This window comes from Xenopus tropicalis, chromosome 1 (genome assembly GCF_000004195.4).
Source record: "Xenopus tropicalis strain Nigerian chromosome 1, UCB_Xtro_10.0, whole genome shotgun sequence".
In the NCBI taxonomy this organism is placed as follows: Eukaryota; Metazoa; Chordata; class Amphibia; order Anura; family Pipidae; genus Xenopus; species Xenopus tropicalis.
This window is the reverse complement of record NC_030677.2, coordinates 105,987,794-106,008,835: the sequence shown is the minus strand read 5'-3', so window position 1 is coordinate 106,008,835 and position 21,042 is coordinate 105,987,794. Positions and strand designations below refer to the sequence as shown.

At 37.8% G+C, this 21,042-nt stretch overlaps 1 protein-coding gene across 1 annotated transcript; it reads left to right on the top strand.

Moving 5' to 3' along the window:
* The first annotated feature begins 669 nt into the window (after positions 1–669).
* LOC101731250 (leucine-rich repeat-containing protein 25) lies at positions 670–20,674 on the top strand. The gene is made up of 3 exons (XM_018097147.2): positions 670–767; positions 15,720–16,618; positions 19,257–20,674. The coding sequence occupies exons 1-3, from the start codon at positions 759–761 to the stop codon at positions 19,420–19,422; spliced, it is 1,074 nt and encodes a 357-aa protein (XP_017952636.1). The 5' UTR covers positions 670–758; the 3' UTR covers positions 19,423–20,674.
* Positions 20,675–21,042: the final 368 nt, after the last annotated feature.

Below are 21,042 nucleotides of genomic sequence, written 5' to 3'. Positions count from 1 at the left end.
TAAAGGCTCATACTGACAAGCGTTTTTATCTACGATCCCCTGTGGTGGCATTCTTTTGCGTTCCGCTACAGTGAAGCGCAGATAAAAACACATTCCATTCTTAGTACCTCACCCAGTTTATCTATACTGTTTTTCATACAATATAGAGTTTCTTATGTTAGTACCTATGTTAGTACCCTAAAGGCACATGCACATAGTAGTTGCACCATTGGCAATGGTCTGTGTTGGCTGTACTCTGCACATTGCACCATAGGTAGGAAGTAATTGTAGGGCTTTTCTGTCATTTGTGGCCTAGGCACTCCCTTGCATGCTTTTCTGAATGACGTACAAGCTAGAGAGCATCCCAGGTGAGACCCTTGTGGTGCCAAACACCCATTCTAAATGCAAAGTGAGGTGCAACTGTACTAATCCTTAGGGCAAAGGGCAAAAAAACAGGGTGCTTTGCACATTACATAAATAATGAGTCTTTTTTTTTAAAACAGAATTTGTGATAAAAATGGTTGTAGTTAAGTTTCTTTCTCATGTCATGGAAATTCTAAAAATGGCACAAAATAACTTTATGTCCCATTTTAACACATTTACTGTTTGTAGCCTGTTCGGTACTTTGCAGGAAAGAGAAGTATGAAATGTGTTGCAATAAGGCTTTTGCTTCCTCTTTGTCAACAGAATCTGATGTGCTAGAAGTGAAAATAGACCAGAACATTTTAAGAAGCTGCAGGTTAACCAGAGCAATATCACAATCACTATAAAATCTTTCAATGTCCGAGGTAAGTCTTTAACAGAAACTATTAGAAACAACTATTAGATAATAATGGGATATGTTATGCCAAACACAAAATAGTTCAGTTTAATAATGATAAGGCCTTTGTGAATCTTCCTTGTGAATTTTCTATAGCAGTAGATAAAGGCATAGTCACTACTGGTGGGGCAGTAATTTTATGTCAGCTCACACTCAGCGACCCTGACAGCTTTCAAGGTAAACCTGTATTGAGGTATCCATTTTTTCAATGTAAAACAAGTCAAGTACCCCAACAATTAAAGTGGCAAGGGACCCCTGTCTTAAATGGGAGGTAGTTCTTTGACATAGAATCCCAGCATAGTATATGAGGGGTTAAAGTCTGAAGCCATGATCGTTGGCATTTCGATTAGAATGTTTATTTTTTTGTTTTTTGTATTTCCATACCTATAGGAGTGACTGTTATGACAATATTTTAATATGTAATCTTGGTATAAGCTAATGGGAGCCTGGACTTTATACATAAGTATGGGTATTGGAAACCCATAACTGCGTTACTCTTAAAAAAAGGGCACTAAACTCTTAAAAAAGACCAGAGGGTTGATTCACTAAAGGTCGATATTTTGAGTGCTATTTATAGCATACATTAAAAATTTTATGGCGTCTAATTTTTTGCATCTTAACGCACGATTCACTAAAGGTATATTTGCGTTAATTTAGATGCGATGCTGTTTGCGTTATTAAAGTCGCAAAGACTATTTTCATGTGGTATTCGTCGAAACATGCGCTAATTAACGCAGCGCGCTACTTTTCATGTGCGCTACTTATCGCGCACACGCCATATTAGCCATACACACCATTGCGTTCATAAAACTACTTTTTTTTAAAATGACCATTTCCATACAAACTGGAGGAACATGCGATATGCGTTATCACACTTTAGTGAATCGACCCTCAGGTATCAAGCATGATAAACATACAATATATTCAAGGCTACAGTATATCTTCAGTTAGTTTAGTATAGATATGTGTATGTTTATATACAAAGTATTTTATATATGTCAGTGTACAGAGATATATATTTATATATGAAAGCATATAGATAGGTCTGAATAGGTACGTATATATACTATATATATATATTGTCCCTGAGGAAGAGCACAGTTTGGTGCTCGAAACGTCGGATTTTCAATAAATTTTTTGTTTTTTCTATAAAGTCCCTATGTGTGCGGTACTCTGTCTGTCTATATATATATATATATATATATATGTGTGTGTGTGTATTGGGGGGTTATTTGGAGGGGTTAAACTGGATGGACTATTATTTATTTATTTATTTTTTAAACCAACTATGCAGTTATGTGTGCATCTGTGTTTACTGCCCTAAATGGTTTAAACGCATGTTTTAATAGCACTGGTGACTTTTGTAGAAATGAGTATGTTGTATCATATGTATTTTTTTCAGGTGTAAATGAGATAACCACAGAGTACATAGAGAGTTCACAAGGAGACAGTGAAACCTTTAGTTACCTCTAACCTGAATGCAAACATGAATATGACAAATACTATACTATACTCTAGGGATGCACTGAATCCACCATTTTCGGATTCAGCTGCAACTCAAATCCTTCATAAAAGATTTGTCTAAATACCGAACCAAATCCGAATCCTAATTTGCATATGTAAATTAGGACATGGAAGGGTTAAACAGCGCCATGTTTACATGACAAAAAGTCATGTGATTTAAAGTATTCAAATTCGGTTCAGTCAGGAGTGTGGATTCAGTGCATCCCTACTATACTCTTACTTATCCTATATTTTTTAATTATTACAAACAGCAGTTTTTATATAACTAATAGTTTGATTCTTTCTCACATGCAAACTTCAGATACATATTTCATTTAGTTATTTTAAATTATTTCTTAAACTAAAGGTCATATACAGTATACAATGCACAGGGGCATTTCTGGGTCTGCTGCTGCTGTCCCCTCTAATCCCTCTGCACTTACTGTGAGTACATGAACTGAGGTGTAGGAGAATCATAATGATATATTCAGTTCCTAGATTTCAACACTATTGGTAAAGTGCCGCCTAAAGCAAAGTCTAACCATCAAAAAAGCAGTATGAGTCTCCTATGATTGTGATCTGGGCTTTCTACTTTGATACAATATTAATTACAGTTAAAAGGGAAACATTCACAGTTTGTAACTAGTTTCTTTATTCCTTCTATTTTTCTATAAATGTCCAGTAGACCATACTGTCAGTGTTTGCTACCTACCTGAAAGCTAGGCATTGCGTAAGCAGTTAAACACTTTTGCCATTACCTTCAACATTGACAGAAGGCTTTGAACTCTCATCTGCCAATGCACCATGTCTGACAGTGACAAGTAAAGAGGAGCCACCGGTCCTCTTCACTCCCTGCTGTAATGATCATTTCTTGAATGGCCCTCATACTGTGTCTCTCTGAGTTGTGTACTGTATGGGATGGGCCCATGTATGCCCACTTTAAGGGAGAACTAAAACCAAACTAAAGAAGTAGGGCAGGAATATTGTACATTATGTTTTGGGCTTCTGTATCAGCCCAAGGCAACCACAGCCCTTTAGCAGGGAAGATCTGTGCCTCCAAAGATGCCCCCAGTAGACCATTATCTTCTTTTTTGCTCATTCACTGCACATGCTCTGTTCTACTGTCAGTTGCTGGGACTGAAACACAATATACTGTATATGTATATATATATATATATATATAGAATATAAATATCACAATATAAGGCGAATTAATACATATTTAGGTTTGGGACAGCATTTTTAGCCATATTTATTTTTAGTTCTTCTTTAAGCCATTTACAGAAATGATCAGTTATAAGGAATAAGGAATAATGCAATTTTGTGTGGTGAACTTTAAGCTCATGTCTGGAATTTTACTAGTTAGTAGAAAATTATACTTCTAGTATTGGAGGAAAGTAACTTTGATAGGTTGCCTTCAAAAGAGAAATATATGAAAATTTCTGTCAGTAAAATAGATGAAAAGTCTGTTTCCAGTTTACACTTTTGTGGAAAATTAAGGTGGGGTCTATGGGATGTTGTGCTGAATGTGTTACCTTCTACAGAGAGATATGAACACAAGATTGCTTATGCTTGATGAGGGAAATGCTCCAAAAAAATTATAGCCCCAATGTGGTTAGTTGATTGTGGCCATTATTAGTATTTTGAGACACATGAACCTGTATTTTAATTATTTTAAAGGGGTAGACTCTAGCTTGTTGGGGATTTTCATGGTGGAGAATAGAACTTTGCACGTCATTATGCAACTGGAAGAGCTGAGCCTTGGGGCAGGATGAAAACTGCAAAAAATATGGTGACTTGCACCTGTTTTGCCTTGCCCTATTGTTATATATGAGCCATGTGACCCAACATAGCATGATGATTACCCTGGTGTAAAATCAAGGCTTTCCTGTTTATTGAAATCATCAAACGCTATAGATATTTATATTTTTCCAAATTAGTTTGAATATCAGTTATTGTGGTCAGCCATCAACGAAGGCATTACTTTCACAATAAAGGGGATTTCCTGCATATAAAGGGAACAAAGAACTCCATTATAAGTCTTGGGAAATATGCTTTTTCCTTGCCGTCAGCCCACTCATAACCCACAAACTGTAAAATGGAAAAGAGACAGTGCCTTCTTTCAGTTGCATAAGTGTCACAACATTTAGTTTTTTGTGCAAGAGGAAGAAATGTATTACTGTCACTCTTGTATTACTGAGTATTACTGTCACTCTTGCTCTAACAAGAACATTTATGTAAAACAGAGCAGTGTATCATTTCCATTGTTGTGTAAACCGATCTGTATTTGGTTTTATACATAATCAGGACACAGTAGCAAGGTGAAAAACAGAGCTTCCTAATAACTCATAAATCTTTAACCAATCTATAGTCATCAGATGCCAGGTTTTATATGATAATTTTTTTGTGTATGTTGAGAAAACAATCTGGACAGATATCATTGTGCCATGGATAGCAATCATTTCTGTAAAAGAACAGGTTCAAACACTTTCATATCCCTTTGCATGAACAGCAAAATCTTTTGTTTGTTTTCGCTTATATATATTCTGACACAGTAATTGGAAAAACCCTAGAACCCTAGGAAGGTATATTTCTCCCAGAATGCTCTATGAGGCAGAGCATATAAGAACACAGGCTAAAAAGGCAGTAAAGTTGTTAGAATTAATTAGTCCTCACCTGTGTAAAGGAATGGGGTTGGTGGTAAGTTGTGTTCAGTACATTGGGGTAGAAGTAGTACAGTTTGGGGAGCTGAAGAGAATACACAAAAAAGACTATATGAGTCCCCAACTTTTCTTACTCATAAGCCACAGTCAAATGTAAAAAGACTTGGAGAGCCACACAAGCATCATAAAAGTTCATGGAGGTGCCAAATAAGGGCTAAGATTGGCTATTAGGTAGCCTCTATGCACACTATCAGCATACAGGAGGCTTTATTTGGTACAAAATCTTGTTTTTATTCAACCAAGTCAGGAATTCAAAAATAACTACCTGGTTTGGGGGCACTGAGAGCAACATCAAAGGGGTTGGTGAGCAACACGTTGCTCACGAGTCACTGGTTGGGAATCACTGCCTTACATTAATAATGACTAAGACACTTTGGAAAAAACAGGTTTTTTAGATATTTAGGGTACTGGTGGACTGGTCTATACTGATTTAAAAAAAATAATCTTTAATTTGTTTTTATTGTGTCAAACTGGACAAGAGCCTTGTCTTGTGGAAAACAATGCTGTGAATAAGATAGTTGGATAACTGTTTGAAGTTACCCTGCTGCTGTCTATTCCTTGAAAAAGGTATTACCACTGCTGCCATTTGAATGAATTTCCACAATAAAAAGACTTAACCCTAATTTTAGGCACTTGGAATTTGCCCTGGGCAACACCACCAGTAATGCTTCACTCCACTTTTTACACAGCATGATAAATATACCCCTAAGACTCTCCTTTTATTAAAGCAATGTAACATTTTGTAAAACTCATACTGCATTTCATTTATACCATATGTTGCAAGGTTTCAACAGTTTAAATATACCCTTTCTGTTGTATCATAAGCTGCTAATGAAGTAATTTAATTCCAGTGTCCAGTGGAATGAGCATACATTTTTCAAAGGTATACAAAAACATTAATTAGACCTCTGCATTATAACAGTTACAGCCACTTTACGTTCTGTATGTATGTGGGAAAGGACTTTAATTGTTTTAGTATGCGATTCACGGGATGCAATTCAGTTGTGTGAGTATGTGCTGTATGCTAACAATACCCTGATAGTAAAACCTCCTCATGGCTGGTGTTAAGTGCATGGCTCCTTGGTGTTCCGGCACCCTATAATTTGGACCTTTGTTGCAATGCATCAGAATAGGCGAAACCGGCACACTGGTACTCACTACAAGGTGTTAAGTAGTGTGAGTTCATTTTCTCTATATCCTCCTACATTATTCAGTGCCCATATGTGGGGAAGAATATTAATGCCTACATATTACAGTTTGGTTAAAAAGGCCCTGAAGCCTTGCAGGGATCACAACTGCTGTAGATACACCCTATACTATCTGTCCTGGGCTTCTGGTTTGGTAAATATCTGCAGCTCTGCTTCCAATTGGTGATCACAAATTTTTATTTAGTAAGCATTTCATGAAGTTTTAAAATGATCGCTAAGTTGAGATATGGTATAGTAAGTTTAGGAAGTCTAGAACATACATGCATGACTTCTATGGGGGAGGTTACATCACCACAGGAAATTTGAGTTAAAATAGATACAGAACTTGTATGGTGATACTGCTGAAAAGTTTGTAAAGAGGTGAGGTTGTAAAGAAGGGTTGATGTTGGATGGTGTTTTCAGAGTGTGCGAAAGCCTTTAAATGCATCTATTTTAATTATTTAATAGCGAGCTTGTAGCTTCCAGATTTACCAACTTGCTGTTAGCAAAGTTGACATCCTTTTGAAGTTAGTATTTTGGGCTTTTTATAAACAATATCTAACATTCTCATTTAGGGTGCCACCTTTTCTGGAAAAAATATACTTGCATTCCTATATATATATTTATTTATATTTTCCTCTCTATTGATAACATTGGGATCAAGCATAATTTTTACTAGCCAGGCCAGTAAAATACCAGTCAAAAGGCAACCCTACTTGCATAATGTATACTGTATATAATGCCTCTCTTACTGTCTCCTTCTGTTTTTGTCTCGCATATTGCTTTTTGTTGCATGTTTTATTGTGTCCCTATTTGTCACAGTGTGGGTCTATGTGTGTACCTGTGTGTATGTTTCTTTTTTTCTGTCTTGCATGTCCTGCATTTTCTGTCTGGTGCCTGGTGTTTGTAAGTACAGGTATTGGACCTCAAATTACAGAAAGGCCATCTCCCATAGACTCCATAGACATCCTTTTATTATTCCTGATATAATAAAACAGTTCCTTTTACTTGAACGCAACTAAGATATAATTAATCTTACCTCCCAACATTTGAAAAATGAAAAGAGGGACAAAAAGATTTGGCGCACGCAGCACAGCAATTTTTTGATCACGCCCCAATTACCACACCACAAGTGAGTAACTATGTACCAGTTTTGCCCCCCCATACACAGTGCCCCAAAGGCCCAATAGACAGTACCCCCCATAGACAGTACCCCCCATACTCAGTGCCCCCAATTGACCCCATAGAGAGTGCCCCCATAGAAACTACCCCCCATACGCAATTGACCCCATAGACAGTGCCCCCAATTGACCCCATAGACAGTAGCCCCCATACACAGTGCCCCCATAGAAACTACCCCCATACACAATTCCCCCATAGAAAGTGCCCCTAATTTCCCCCATAGACAGTACCCCCCCATAGACAGTACCTTCCATAGCTGCTCCTTCTTCAGCGGCTCCTTCTTCAGCGGCTCCTGCTCCTTATGCGGCGGCAATAGGCCCTTTTATAAGGTTGTGCCCCGTGTGTACGTGTGACGTCAAGGAGCCCGCATAAGGAGCAAAAGCTGCACAAGAAGCAGGAGCTCCAGCCACCGCACCCCACTGTCCTGAAATGCGGGACATTCATGGAACTATCCGGGACAGTGGGATGTGCTATTAAAAGCGGGACAGTTCCGCGGAAAGCAGGGACTGTTTAAATAATTTTATTAGCGGACTTAAGTTAGGAGCTCCAAATTACGTAAAGACCCCTTATCTGGAAAACACCAGGTCCCTAGCATTCTGGATAGTGGGTCCCATACCTCTACAGAATATTTACAAGAACAGAAGGAAAACAACTGATAAATGTAAGGAGTCCTAATAGTTTGTTAAATATCCCTCCAGAATTGATACTGATTTTAAACCAATACTCCTTAGGCTGAAAATAATGCAAAGTGGGTAAAAATATTTGCCACTATTTTCTTTAAAAAATTCTCCCAGATACAATTCACTGGTGTAACATCTCAGGGAATTTTATGTAGAATTGTCCTTGTCCTATTGTATCCAGGAGAATAATACAATGCTGCATACAAATGTAAGAAATTTATGCAAAGATCATTCATTAAATTTAGTTTTTTTTAAGAAATTTTCTTCTTCTAACAATATTCTTTCTAACCTGTGTGACCAATAAAAGGAACATTTTGCATTTATTCTGACCTTTTTTTAAAAATGCCCACACAATTTCAAAATGTGCGCACAAGACAATTTTTTTTGTGCATATAGCCGAGAAGGAATTAGAGAGAACATTGTCTTCTAACACAGAAAAATTATGGCCATGGCAGACAAGCAGATTTGTCGTCAAAGGTAAATCTGCACTACCTCAGTCTACAAATCTCCTAAAATTACCTTTACATACACTGTAAAGATCTAGTCACTAGTCACTAGTCGCTACTGCACTTGGTAATGTGTACTTTATTAAAAAATCCTGCACAAGAAGCAAAGTTCTGAATAATGCACAAAGTTGGCATGCCAGGGGATACTCCCACCCATATGCTGCCCATGCAGTATGCAGCAATGCCAGATGCAGGCAGTGTCACATGCTAAGAGAAATGGTACTCATTTATCAACACTGGGCAAATTTGCCCATGGGCAGTAACCCACAGCAACCGATCAGTGATTTACTTTTTCAGCAAGCTGTAAGTACAACAATGAATGCAACAATTTAATTAGTTGCCATGGGTTACAGACCACGGACAAATTTGCCCAGTGTTAATAAAATACCTCCAAATTTGTTTCTAATTAGGGTAAAAAAAAGTTGCACCTAAAAAGCACAAGATTCATTATGGGCAAAACATTATGCATTGCCCTTTTTATGCAGATATCACTTTGCCCACCGTTGAATGAGCTTTAGTTGAATTCTGAAAAGAATTGCCCCACTAGAAGCACACTTTTTAGGGGACGTTTAATATCTGTCATGATTGGTTTAAATGATCATCCATACATTGCAGTCCAGAGCATAGATTTATATAAAAAAATGTTTTGCTTCCATGTTATTGTACATGTGTAACACCTGTTTTCTGATCAAGTGCACATTATTCCAAGTATTTGGCAGGGCTCAAAGTTTTCAAAACTAACTGTTTTCTTATTTAATTACTTCCTTCTTTCATGAACTTCCTGAAATTCTTCTCACTTCTGGTAAATTGGTTTATTATTACCGATTAAGCTTTTATTTTTTGGTGTCTATCTTTTGCAGTTTAGAACACTATTGCATCTGCTAGCTAAGCATGTGTTCCTGAGCACACTCAGCAGCCTCTCACCTACAGCCATATACCATACCTACCTCTGCCATAAGTTATGTTTAAAAGAATGAACCTTTTTTAAAGGGATGTACCTAAAACAGACACCTCTCAAAAGCAGTACGCACTAAACCTTTATTGTCATAGGAAGAGAATCCCACAAACCCACAATTGTAGCATTGTGAAGCATACTGCTAGCATACTCATTAGAAATAGCACCAAGAAAGAAGATGGGCCACCCTTTAGTTCACCCTTAAGTTAACTATGGCCTATTAGCAACTTTGCAATTGGTCTTTATTTTTATAGTTTTTTTTACTTTTTCTTCTGATCAAATGAGGGTCACTGACTCTGGTAGCCCCCCCAAGAAATTGCCCTGTGGGGCTACAATTGTAATCTTATTGTTACTTTTTATCACTTTTATTTCTTTTCAAGCCTCTCCTTTTCATCTTTCAGTCTCTCTTTCAAACCATTGCCTGGTTGCTAGGGTAAATTGGGCCCTAGCAATGAAATAGCTGCTGAAATTGTTTATCAACAAAAAGCTAAATCATTTAAAAACCATAAACAATAAGACAATTGTCTCATAGTATCATTGTCTACATCATAGTAAAAGTTATTTTTAAAGGAAAAGTAACACCAAAAAATAACAGTTTTTAAAGTATTGTTGCCCTGCACTGGTAACACTGGTCTGTTTTCTACAGAACACTACTATAGTTTATATAAATAAGCTGCTGTGTAGCCACGGGGGCAGCCATTCAAGCTGGAAAAAATGAGAAAAGGCACAGGTTATATAGCAGATAACAGATAACCCCTATAGAAAACAGTAGTGTTTCATCTGCTACTTGCTAAGTAAAGGTCCCCATACACATTAAGATTCGGGCGGATCTTCACCCGATGTCCTATGGGTGGGCGATATCGGGGAACATGTAGGCTCCTCGTTTCTGCCCCTACACAGGCTGATAAGCTGCCGAATCAGTCCAAGGGACTGATATCGGCAGCTACTATTGGCCCTTGTATGCGGACCTTAACCTTTACCTGTTCTCCTTTGAATGGCTGCCCCTATGGCTACACAGTAGAGGCTCTGTAGCAAACACTCCAGATTTATCAGTGCAGGGCAACAGTACATTATATTGTAATTACATGTATAAACTTTCATTTTTTGGTGTTACTGGCGAACAACTCCTTTAACAGGGTATTTTTCTAAGTATAAGTGTGAAAAAAGTCTTAAAGGACAACGCAAAATATAATTTTTTGCCTAATAAAAGAAACCAAAATTCTAAGCAGCTTTGCAATATACATTTGTTACAAGTTTGTAATGGTTTTTGAGTTATTTGTATACAGGTATTGGACCCCTTATCCGGAAACCCGTTATCCAGAAAGCTCCGAATTACGGAATGCCCGTCTCCCATAGACTCCATTTTAATCAAATAATTCAGAATTTTAAAACTGATTTCCTTTTTCTATGTAGAGATAAAACAGTACCTTGTAATTGATTCCAACTAAGATATAATTAATCCTTATTGGATGCAAAACAATCCTATTGGGCTTAATTAATGTTTTATTGATTTTTTAGTAGACTTAAGGTATTGAGATCCAAATTACGGAAAGACCCCTTATCTGGAATACCCTTGGTCCCGAGCATTCTGGATAATGGGTCCTATACCTGTATATAATTGCTATTAGCAGTAGTGCTTGCCTGTCCTTTTCTATTCCATGCCCTGGTGGCTCTGGCATTTGAAACAATGTAACACAAGCCAGCAGACTGACAGACCTGTATTGCTGGAGGAGCAAGACCTTTGCAACATTGTTTAAAATGTAACAACCAGAAGTTCAGCAAATGCTGCTTTCAATAGCAATTACATTTACAAAAGTTTCAAGCACTACACATTTTTAATTATTTCATATTGGAAAGTTGCTTAGAATTATGTTTTCTTTCATTATGCATAACATTATTTTTGGGGTTGACATGCCTTTTAACTAAACCCCCCAACAGTCTTATAATAAAGATGTTATCCCTTGCTCACAGAAAGACATCATCAAATGCTCATGGCATATATCAAATCATTAAAATGAGCAGTGTAGGATGCAAACATTTCTAATTCAATTGAGTAAGGTGCAAGGTACAGTGAGCAGTGGGGGAAGGAGTACAGAGCACCCTTTGGGCTTTCTGGCAACAGATGCTGTCTTGTGCTTGTGAAAGCACACTCAAAGTAGGGTGACCAAATCCCTTGAAAATTCAGGGACACATCTAATAAATGCATGTTACAGCACTGACTGCATTTACATTTAATTGCAATCAGTGCAGCCCTTCCAGCTGGATTTTCTAGATGTGATTTTACCAGTGATTTGATCACCCTAAGGGCAAAGACACAAAGAGCTACTTAATAGCAACTACTTGTCACGGCTACTAAACACCAGAAAATACCTTGCCATAGACAATACTGAGAATTGCCTCTGCTAAAACACATGTATAGAAAATTATCAGTAAATGATCAGTATTGTTTATTTTAGTGTGTTCACCCTAATTTAAAGGGCATGTAAGTGTGGCCTAACCATATTACATCCATAATGGTTGTGATGCATTTTGGTTATTTACATATGGATGCAAGATTAAAATATGACAATCTTTTGCAAATTGCATTTAGCCACCTTTAGTAAATATAATATATCAAGTTCGATTCAAACTAAGAACTCTCACAAAATTCTCTCTTTATGCACTATTAGGGGAGATTAGGGGAGATTAGTCGCCCGCAACAAATCTCCCTGTTTGCGGGCGACTAATCTCCCCAAAATGCCATTCCACCGGCGAAAATGTAAATCGCCAGTGGGATGGCATATGCGGCAGTGCGATTTTGGTGAAATTGCGGAAGTTTCCTCTCAAGGCAGAGACCTTGTGCCAGAGCTCTTAGAGAGAAATAAAAAGATGTGATCTGCCTCACAGACTCATGAAAACCGTGAAACTATGCATCACTATGATTTTGCAAAGATAAAAAAGGGAGAGAAACAATTGTTCTTTTACAGGAACCATGCAAGCATGTTATTCTAAGGAGCAGACAGCCCTTGCACACACATTGCACTCACAGGGACCGAGACCATAGAAACACGGTTCCCTGTAACAAAAGGAAACAGTGCAACCGCAAAAGAAGCTCATATTAAATGGGAACCCCACCCTAATTATATATTTTTTGGATAATGAGAAAAAATGTAATCCTAAGCAACTTTAAAATGTAAACGAAAAGGCAACTGAATGCCTTGTTTGTTTGTTCCATTCTGTTCTTACGATTTTGACATTTGAAAAATGTAGCAAAAGCCAGCTCTCCTCCAACCAAGACTCCCATTCCCACAATACCTTGCATGCACTGGCTTCTGATATATTGCTTTGAAAGACAGAAGAGACAACTAAAGCAGCTTTCAATGGGAGTTGCATTTACAAATTACTCTAAAACCACTAATATGTTTTAAATAATGTGTACGGGAAAGCAGTGTTGGGCCAATAGGTATGGGCACCCAAGGCTCCCCGCCACTGAACGGCCCTTGACTACTACTTGTCTCTAAATAATGGGCATTCATCACTGGCAACGAGCAACAAATCTTTTTCTTCTCCACACTTCCCCCCTCCCCTGCTCACTGCTCTGATGAACATACAGATGGGTCTGTAAGAGGTAAATGTCTAGCACCCCAACCCCTGTTGCACCCTTGTGCTTACCCCCAGTTCTGGTCCTGTTGGAAAGTTGATTACATTTTCTTTTTTGCATTTTGCAAGTTTGCATTTGGGTGAAGATACTTTTTAACAATGTACTTTCCCAAAAATAAATAGGAGAATAACTGCACTTGCACAGAGACACATGCATGCCCTGCACATAAATATGGAAATTGTGCCATGCAAAGGGTCATAAGCATATTTTTTATTATTGAAAAATGCAATTCCTACACTGTCACAGACATATACAAACCTTCTTCTATAACAGTGAGACATTTCCAAGACTAGCACTTCAGATTTTGCAATATTTTATAGTCATTGAGAGACATTAGCTTACTGTATGGATCTGCAGGAAATATTTTTAAACATTGCACTTTTTGAGTAAAGTATATGCAAGTTTTTGTCAAGGCCCAACAGCCTAAAAAAGGGGTTGAAGTCTGTACCAAGGAGGAAGCTTTTTTTTTAACTGGATTAGCAATAAGAATGACTGCAAGGGCTTAATTGGAGAAAGAGAAATATAGAGGGGAAAGGAGAGCAGGAAAAAAATTGCTGAGAGGAAAGGAAGAAAAGCACAGAGTGCAGAGAAAAGAGAGACTAAAAACAGAAAACTAGAAAAGAAGAAATCAAAATGAGGAGGGAACATATAGATAACAGATAATGTAAGGTAGAAACTACAGCAGGAAAACAACAGAGTGCAAAGGAAAAGGGGAGGGTATAGATAAACAAAAGAAGAAATGCACGTAATATATAGAAAGGGACAGAATATTAGAACGGACCAATTTCAATTTAGCACCTCATTAATAAATTACCCCTGTGTAATGAGGAAGGAAAAAGACTAAATTAAATAAAAGAGAAATAAGAAAAAAAAACCACACAGCATATGCCCTGGTTGTGGTGCAGTATAGCTGCACTGGTTCAGATGTACCTTATTTTATAAATCAGGGATCTCCAACCATTTCTACTCGTAAGCCACACTCAGATGTACAAAGTGTTGATGAGACACACAAGCATGAAAAAAAGCTTTTTTGGGGATGCAAAATAAGCTCTGTGAATGGCTATTTAGTAGCCCCATGTGGACTGCTAGCCTGCAGGAGGCTCTGCTTGGAGTAAAACTGTGTCTCTGTGCTTCCAAAACTTGCCTCCAAGCCAGAAATTTTAAAATGAGCACCTACTTTGAGGCCACTGGGAGCAATATCAAAGGGGTTGCAGAGCAACATGTTACATCCTAGCCACTGGTTGGCGATCACTGGTATAATCTAACAAAGCTCTGCTGACTATCCAGCAGGAGGGAAAGGAGAGCAGTGACAGAAGTTTAAATGCCACCTTGTGCCGTACTCCCTCCTGCCAGCTAGAAAGCCACACAATTCAGCAGGAACAGCCCCCAAGTTTGCTCATAGCCTGTACAGAGAGATGCCATTAAACTATGGCAGCATTGGTATTCCCCTGTACTAAGCACAATTCATAATGTACTAAGGGGGTCTTGCCAAAATGGTTCCAGTTGGGCCCTGCAAATTGGTAAGACTGACCCTGCCCAGTTGGAATGTACGTGACCCACTACAACAAAAGAAAACACTGCTAATTCATAGGCTATCACAGTCAGGCCTTTCAAATCTCTAGATTATTATTATTAATAATAATAATAATAACATCTCTAATCCAAGGTCAAAATGGCAGAAGATTATACCTGTGTTGGGGTTAGGGAGAACATTAAAGCCTTGGGGTGAAATGGGAGTAGTGAACACATAGGTGTTAAATGAATCATAATACAGAAACTAAAGCCATAGCTATCCTCTGGTTGCAGTGTTGAGGGAATGGCTTTAGTGGCTGACTCTCAGAATATTTGGATTGGATAGCTGATCTAAGGACTGCTTTATAACTACCCCAGGAATAGCTGAATGCCCTTAATTAACTAAAAAATAACTGAAAGGATGACGTAACATCATTACTAACCAATGTTACTGTTGGGCTTTAAAACATATACACATGGTAAAACCCAACTAAACACAAACTTAATATGTATTATATGAATAAATATAAAGAAGAAAGTATTGCTGTGGGTTTGATGGAGAACTTAAAGATCAGCAAGTATCATTTGCAATAATCTGGAATTACACCACATCTTCTAGAAATGTTTGCAAGTTATTTTACATGTTTCTTTAGTGTAAACCAGGGGTCCCCAACCTTTTTTGCGCCACAGACCGGTTACTAACAGGAAAATTTTTCCACGGACCGGACGGGGGGGGGGGGCGGTAGTGCGGGTGCAGCACAAATTGCAGGCGCGGATGTGTGTACGGCGCGTTCAATCGCGTCTCTATGTGTGGCACATTCGTTTTACGTTTTTAGTTGCACGGTGCGCTCATTCACATCCTGCATTGGTCATCACTTGCCGCTCGGGGGAACGCCGGCGGCCCAATCCCATGCAGTCCACGGCCCAGCAGTTGGGGACCCCTGGTGTAAACCATTCTACACAGGCCTCTAAATGTTAGAAGATACGATAGCTAGAGACATCCATATTAAGCAGTAATATTCTGTCTTCCAGATGGGAACAATGCACACTCTACTGCCAGTGACACTGCTGCTCTACTGGCTAACATATGTTAATGGGTTGTGCTCAATAAAATGTAACCAGCTAGTTACTGTCACTGGAAACTGCACGGAGCTCTACTGGTCAGAAATCAGCAATTGTAATGAAATGAAAACCGTGAATGTAACCAATAATTTCATCAAGCATGTGAAGACATTTCCAAATTTATCATACGAAGCACTCACTTCTCTGGATATGTCCTACAACAGCATTCAAACACTTCCAGAAGATTTTCTATACAATGCCGCTTCATTGGAAGTAGTTAATCTTGCTCATAATGTGATTTCAAACCTACCAGAAATGTTTTTGGTAAATTCTTCTGCTTTAAAACACTTGTCTCTTGAAGGAAATCCCTTATCATCCATTCCAGCTAGTGTTTTTCAACCCAGCCTTCAGTATTTGAGTATTAATTGTGAATGCACCATTGTAGAAATTACAAGAAAAGCAAACACATTCTGTCACAATGGCACAATATGTTCATTCAGATGCCAGAAAGGGTTGTCCTGGATTGACATTGAAGAATTCTACCAGAATGAATGCAAAAGTGTTCTGTTTGTATTGTACATAGTAATTGCCATAGTGACTGTTGCACTACTAGTGGGAGGCGTGACTTGCTTTATTTATTCTAAGAAAAAGAAAGGGGCTAATTTTGAAAGCAAGGAAAATGCAGACAAATCACCTGCTCATGGGCAGCCACGTTATATGACAAGAAATATGGACACTATATCTCCAGCAACAAACCAAACAAGACTTCCAGGGAGGGATTATGAGAATGTTGTTGTTGGTCAATGGCATCCAGATCAAGAGAAGCCGTACACTTTCACTGAAGAAAGGAGATGGCAAACTGAAAACCGGTAAATAACTTGGTTATTGAAAATATTTTTAATTAATGGATTCTGTGCATTATAACAATCACCCATACTAACAGGATTCTGTGGTGGATTTTTCTTTTTTTTTTGAGGAGTCAGTCATTTGGTAATTCTGTATGTCCTTCACAGTTGAAAATACATTTGAAAATGTATAAATAAATATTTGACAGAGAACATATTTTAAAGATATTTGCACCAAAACATGGAGGCTTTATATGTATTAAGAATAAAAAATAACCCCCAAAAATGTTGAATAGCAGACACTCACCAGTTGAGAAGTTGGGTTTGGGTGCATAGCCACAAACCTACAGCAAAGGGGAGCGGATTAAATCAAACATATGAGCACAAAAAGAAAGAGGGAAAAAAGCACACAACACGAATTGCTGGTGTAAAAAAAATACCTCCAAATTGTTTATTGCGGAGTGCACATACAGACCATGTGGTCTGTATGTGCACTCCGCAATAAACAGGTTGGAGGAATTTTTTTTACACCAGCAATTCGTTTTGTGTGCTTTTTTCCCTCTTTCTTCTTGTGCTCATTATTATAGGCACCTGGCCAGGTGCATCAGGAGGATTTGCACCAGTAGTTAACGGACTGAGTTTACAAGGAACCCTGAGGGTATGGACTTACTTTGTTTGTTAAACCAAACGTATTGCAGAGAGTAGGCACTCCAAAAAATCCCAACAAAGCAGGCCATAAGAGTAAAAGCAAAGTATCTTTATATAGTTTACACGTCCATAAGAAAGCCTTACCAGTTTTGTGCTGCAAGGTTAACAGCCTTTTACTCTTATGAAAATTTAGATCAATGCACAAATATGCAAAAAAGGGAAATGCTACTACAATTGCTACTACATTACAATGCAATTAATCACAAATAGTACATACCACCAGATGAGCATAACGGGAAAAAAAACAGTAAGAGAGGGGATACCCTGGCTAAAATGAGAATCCCCCGATGTTTTGGCGAAAAGCCTTTTTCAACGGAATTCTCATTTTACTCTTATGACCTGCTGTTATTATGAAAAAAATCAAATCTAGCAAAATCACTGAACAGTTGAATTAGTGAAACAGTGAATTAGCTCCACATTGCTGTTGACATGATCCCAGGGGTGATAAAGGCTTAAATAAATTGGCAGATGTGGCTATCGTGTGACTTGCACCAAATTAAAGATTTGTGCTGTAAGTGTCTTGACAAGAGATCATTCTCGAAAAAGAGAACGATCATGAAAATGAAAATTTTATATAAGCTTCATCTCAAAGAAATAAGAAAATTTCTAGATATAATCAGTTAAACATTCTGTACTGTTTCTGAAATAGTGTTCTGAAATAATCTCCTGTCCTTCAATGTCAGGCTTGGCATCATCATAATTTATTAAAGGTACCCAACCCTTTACAATAATATTATAAAAATAAGAGGAATTACAAAAGACAAGGATATAAAATGGAACAGTAGGATTAGAGGACCTGCAGCATTATAAATTGCAAGAATATAGTCATGGGAAAACATGTTTTTTTCAAAATGCACCAGTTCATAGAGCTTCTCCAGCAGAATCCTGTATTGAAATCTGTTTTTCAAAAACACAGATTTTTTAATAATCAATTTTGACATTTCACATGGGGCTAGCCATATTGTTCATTTCCCAGGGTGCCACAGCCATGTGACCTGTGCTCTGATAAACTTCAGTCACACTTTACTGCTGAGCTGCAAGTTGGCGTGATATCACCCCCTCCCAGCAGGCGATCAGCAGAACAATGGGAAGGTAGCAAGGTAGCAGCTCCCAGTAGATATCAGAATATCACTCAGTAGTAAGAAATCCTAGTCTGGTGCATGGCTCCTTCAGTTACATGGGAGTAAGAGAAACAATAGGTTATCTGAAAGCAGTTCTAATGTGTAGCGCTGGCTCCTTCTGAAAGCTCAGAATCAGGCACAATGCACTGAAATGGCTGCCTACACACCAATATTACAACTAAGAAAAATACATTTGTTGGTTCAAGAATGAAATATTAAGTGGCAGAGTGAATTATTTTGTGAATGTTATATAGTGCAGGTATGGCACCTGTTATCCCGAATGCTTGGGACCTGGGGTTTTCCAGATAAGGGATATTTCCATAATTTGGATATCCATACCTTAAGCCTGCTAAAAAATTATTTAAACATTAAATAAACCCAGTAGATTGTTTTACCACCAATAAGGATTAATTATATTTTAGTTAGGATCAAGTACAAGTTATTGTATAATTATCACAAAAAAAGGGTAATATTTTTTACAAAATGTGAATTATTTCAGTCTATGGGAGATGGGATTTCTGTAATTTGGAGCTTTCTGGATAACAGGTTTGCATATACGGGGTCCCATACCTGTATGACATTCACACAGCTAGTAATAAAGGTAAAATACAACAGGCACAACGTGTCCTCTTTGGAGCAAGGCACACATTCAAGTTTAATATCAGTATGTACAAGATTCTCATTGAATGGGGGATATGATATAATATCAGGTGACTATAGTCACCCCAGGTAGTATTATTCTAAAACTGCTTTGTTTGTGTATTATGGCTTTTCATGGCATTCCCTTTTGTGTTTATGAAATATGCTTATTGAAATCTATGTGTTTTTCTTAGTAGTGAAATGAAAGAAGATGACATATATCTGGAAAGCGATGTAACTGATGGTGACCAGCCTATTTACACCAACACGCAAAATATGTACTATAGTTACACGGAGCCTGGTCAAATGAACAATACGAACAAGGAAGAAGATGATGTGTATATCTTACCAGATCAGTAAAAAAAAAAAGCAACATTTCTGTTTTGTAATTATTTCTAGTCTAAATGTATTTACTTAATGCAAGTTGCCTGTCCTGGCTGCATCTGCTTTCTTGGGAAGAGAATTCCCCAAACTCTCTGATTATAAACTTCATAAAGGCCAATAGGAACAATAGACAATCAGCTGTGGCAGCTGTATTGCCAGATAGCACTAATATAGTTTGTCCAGTGAAAATGACACAAACTACTCAGAAGAGGACATTTAACCAGAATCCAATCATGTATACGCCCTGGACAGTTCTGCTCTTTACCACCATGAAATTACTTTAAGAATCAACAATAGGAAAATAACTTCCAAGTTCTTATTTCAAAAGTCCTTGGAAGTTATTTTCCTATTGTTGATTCTAGAACATAAACGTACTTTGTAAAGATAAAACAAATGGAATATATTTTGAGTTGTGAAACATATATGGGTAAAAATCTAAGATAATTTTCTGGCAGTTATGGGTATATGAGAGCAGGGCTCATTGATGAAAACAGGCAGGGTGCACACCCTTGTCTACTTAGCCAAAATGAGCATATTTTTAGTAAAAACTAAATGCTAATTACTAGCATTTTTTCTATCACTGCAATTCAAAGCAGCTTCTTTGCCATAGCCCTTTGCTCTCTAATGAGCCCCAGAGCTATATTTTAGCTATCCATGGCTGAACTACAAACTGTGGTTGTTAAACTACAACTGAATTAAACCCTAACATATACATATATCATACATACTTGTGAAAAGGCCAAGTCACCACAAATGAGGCTGGGGACAATCTTCTATTTCCTACCTGGGCAAATCTTCTCTTAACCTACCTAGAAAGTCAATAGACCCTGTGTCAAGGAGACCTGTGTTCCTGCTTTAAATTTTTGCGGTGTTGGACAAGTCACTTATTTCTACATCTCAGTTACCAGGCTTCTGGGGGAATGTGCACAGGGAAAACTATTTTTTTTCTTAAAGCAAATGTAATATAGGTTTTGTGAAATCTGTTTAGCAACCACTATAGTTTGCACCAGTGTGCTAGCGAATGTAATGAAATTTCTTACTGAGTCATTATATCTGTTCACATGATTTTAATTTAGAATAAGAATAATTATATTTTTTTTCTTTACAACTTTTATTTGTTTTACCTATTAGATTGTAAGCTCTTGTGGGCAGAGATCCTAGATCCTATGTATCTAAAAAAAAATCTGTGCACTTACTGAAGTATAAGAATAAAGATTATAATAATATATGTGCCAGTGATTATCGGCTTTTCATGCATATTGTAATTGTGACATACATTCCAGTGGTGGTGGTTCAGGAAGCGTTACCAATCCTAAAGCAGTCCTGCTCAGCTGCCCTGCCTGGTGACAGTCAGCACCAGCTGCAAGCTCTTTCAGAAATTCGGCCCCTCTGTCCAGTCGGTACCTGCACCTCCCTCCACACTTATCAAGTAGTAAGTCAGGGTCACAGTCAACGACTCTTCAACCTCTGTCACACTCCTAACCTGTGTTATCCATCATGGTTGCGTAGTGATCTGATTGTGATTTGTTTGTGCCTAATTATGCTTATTTATTTAATTATGCCTGTCATACCAGGCAATATTGCCCCGGCATTGTA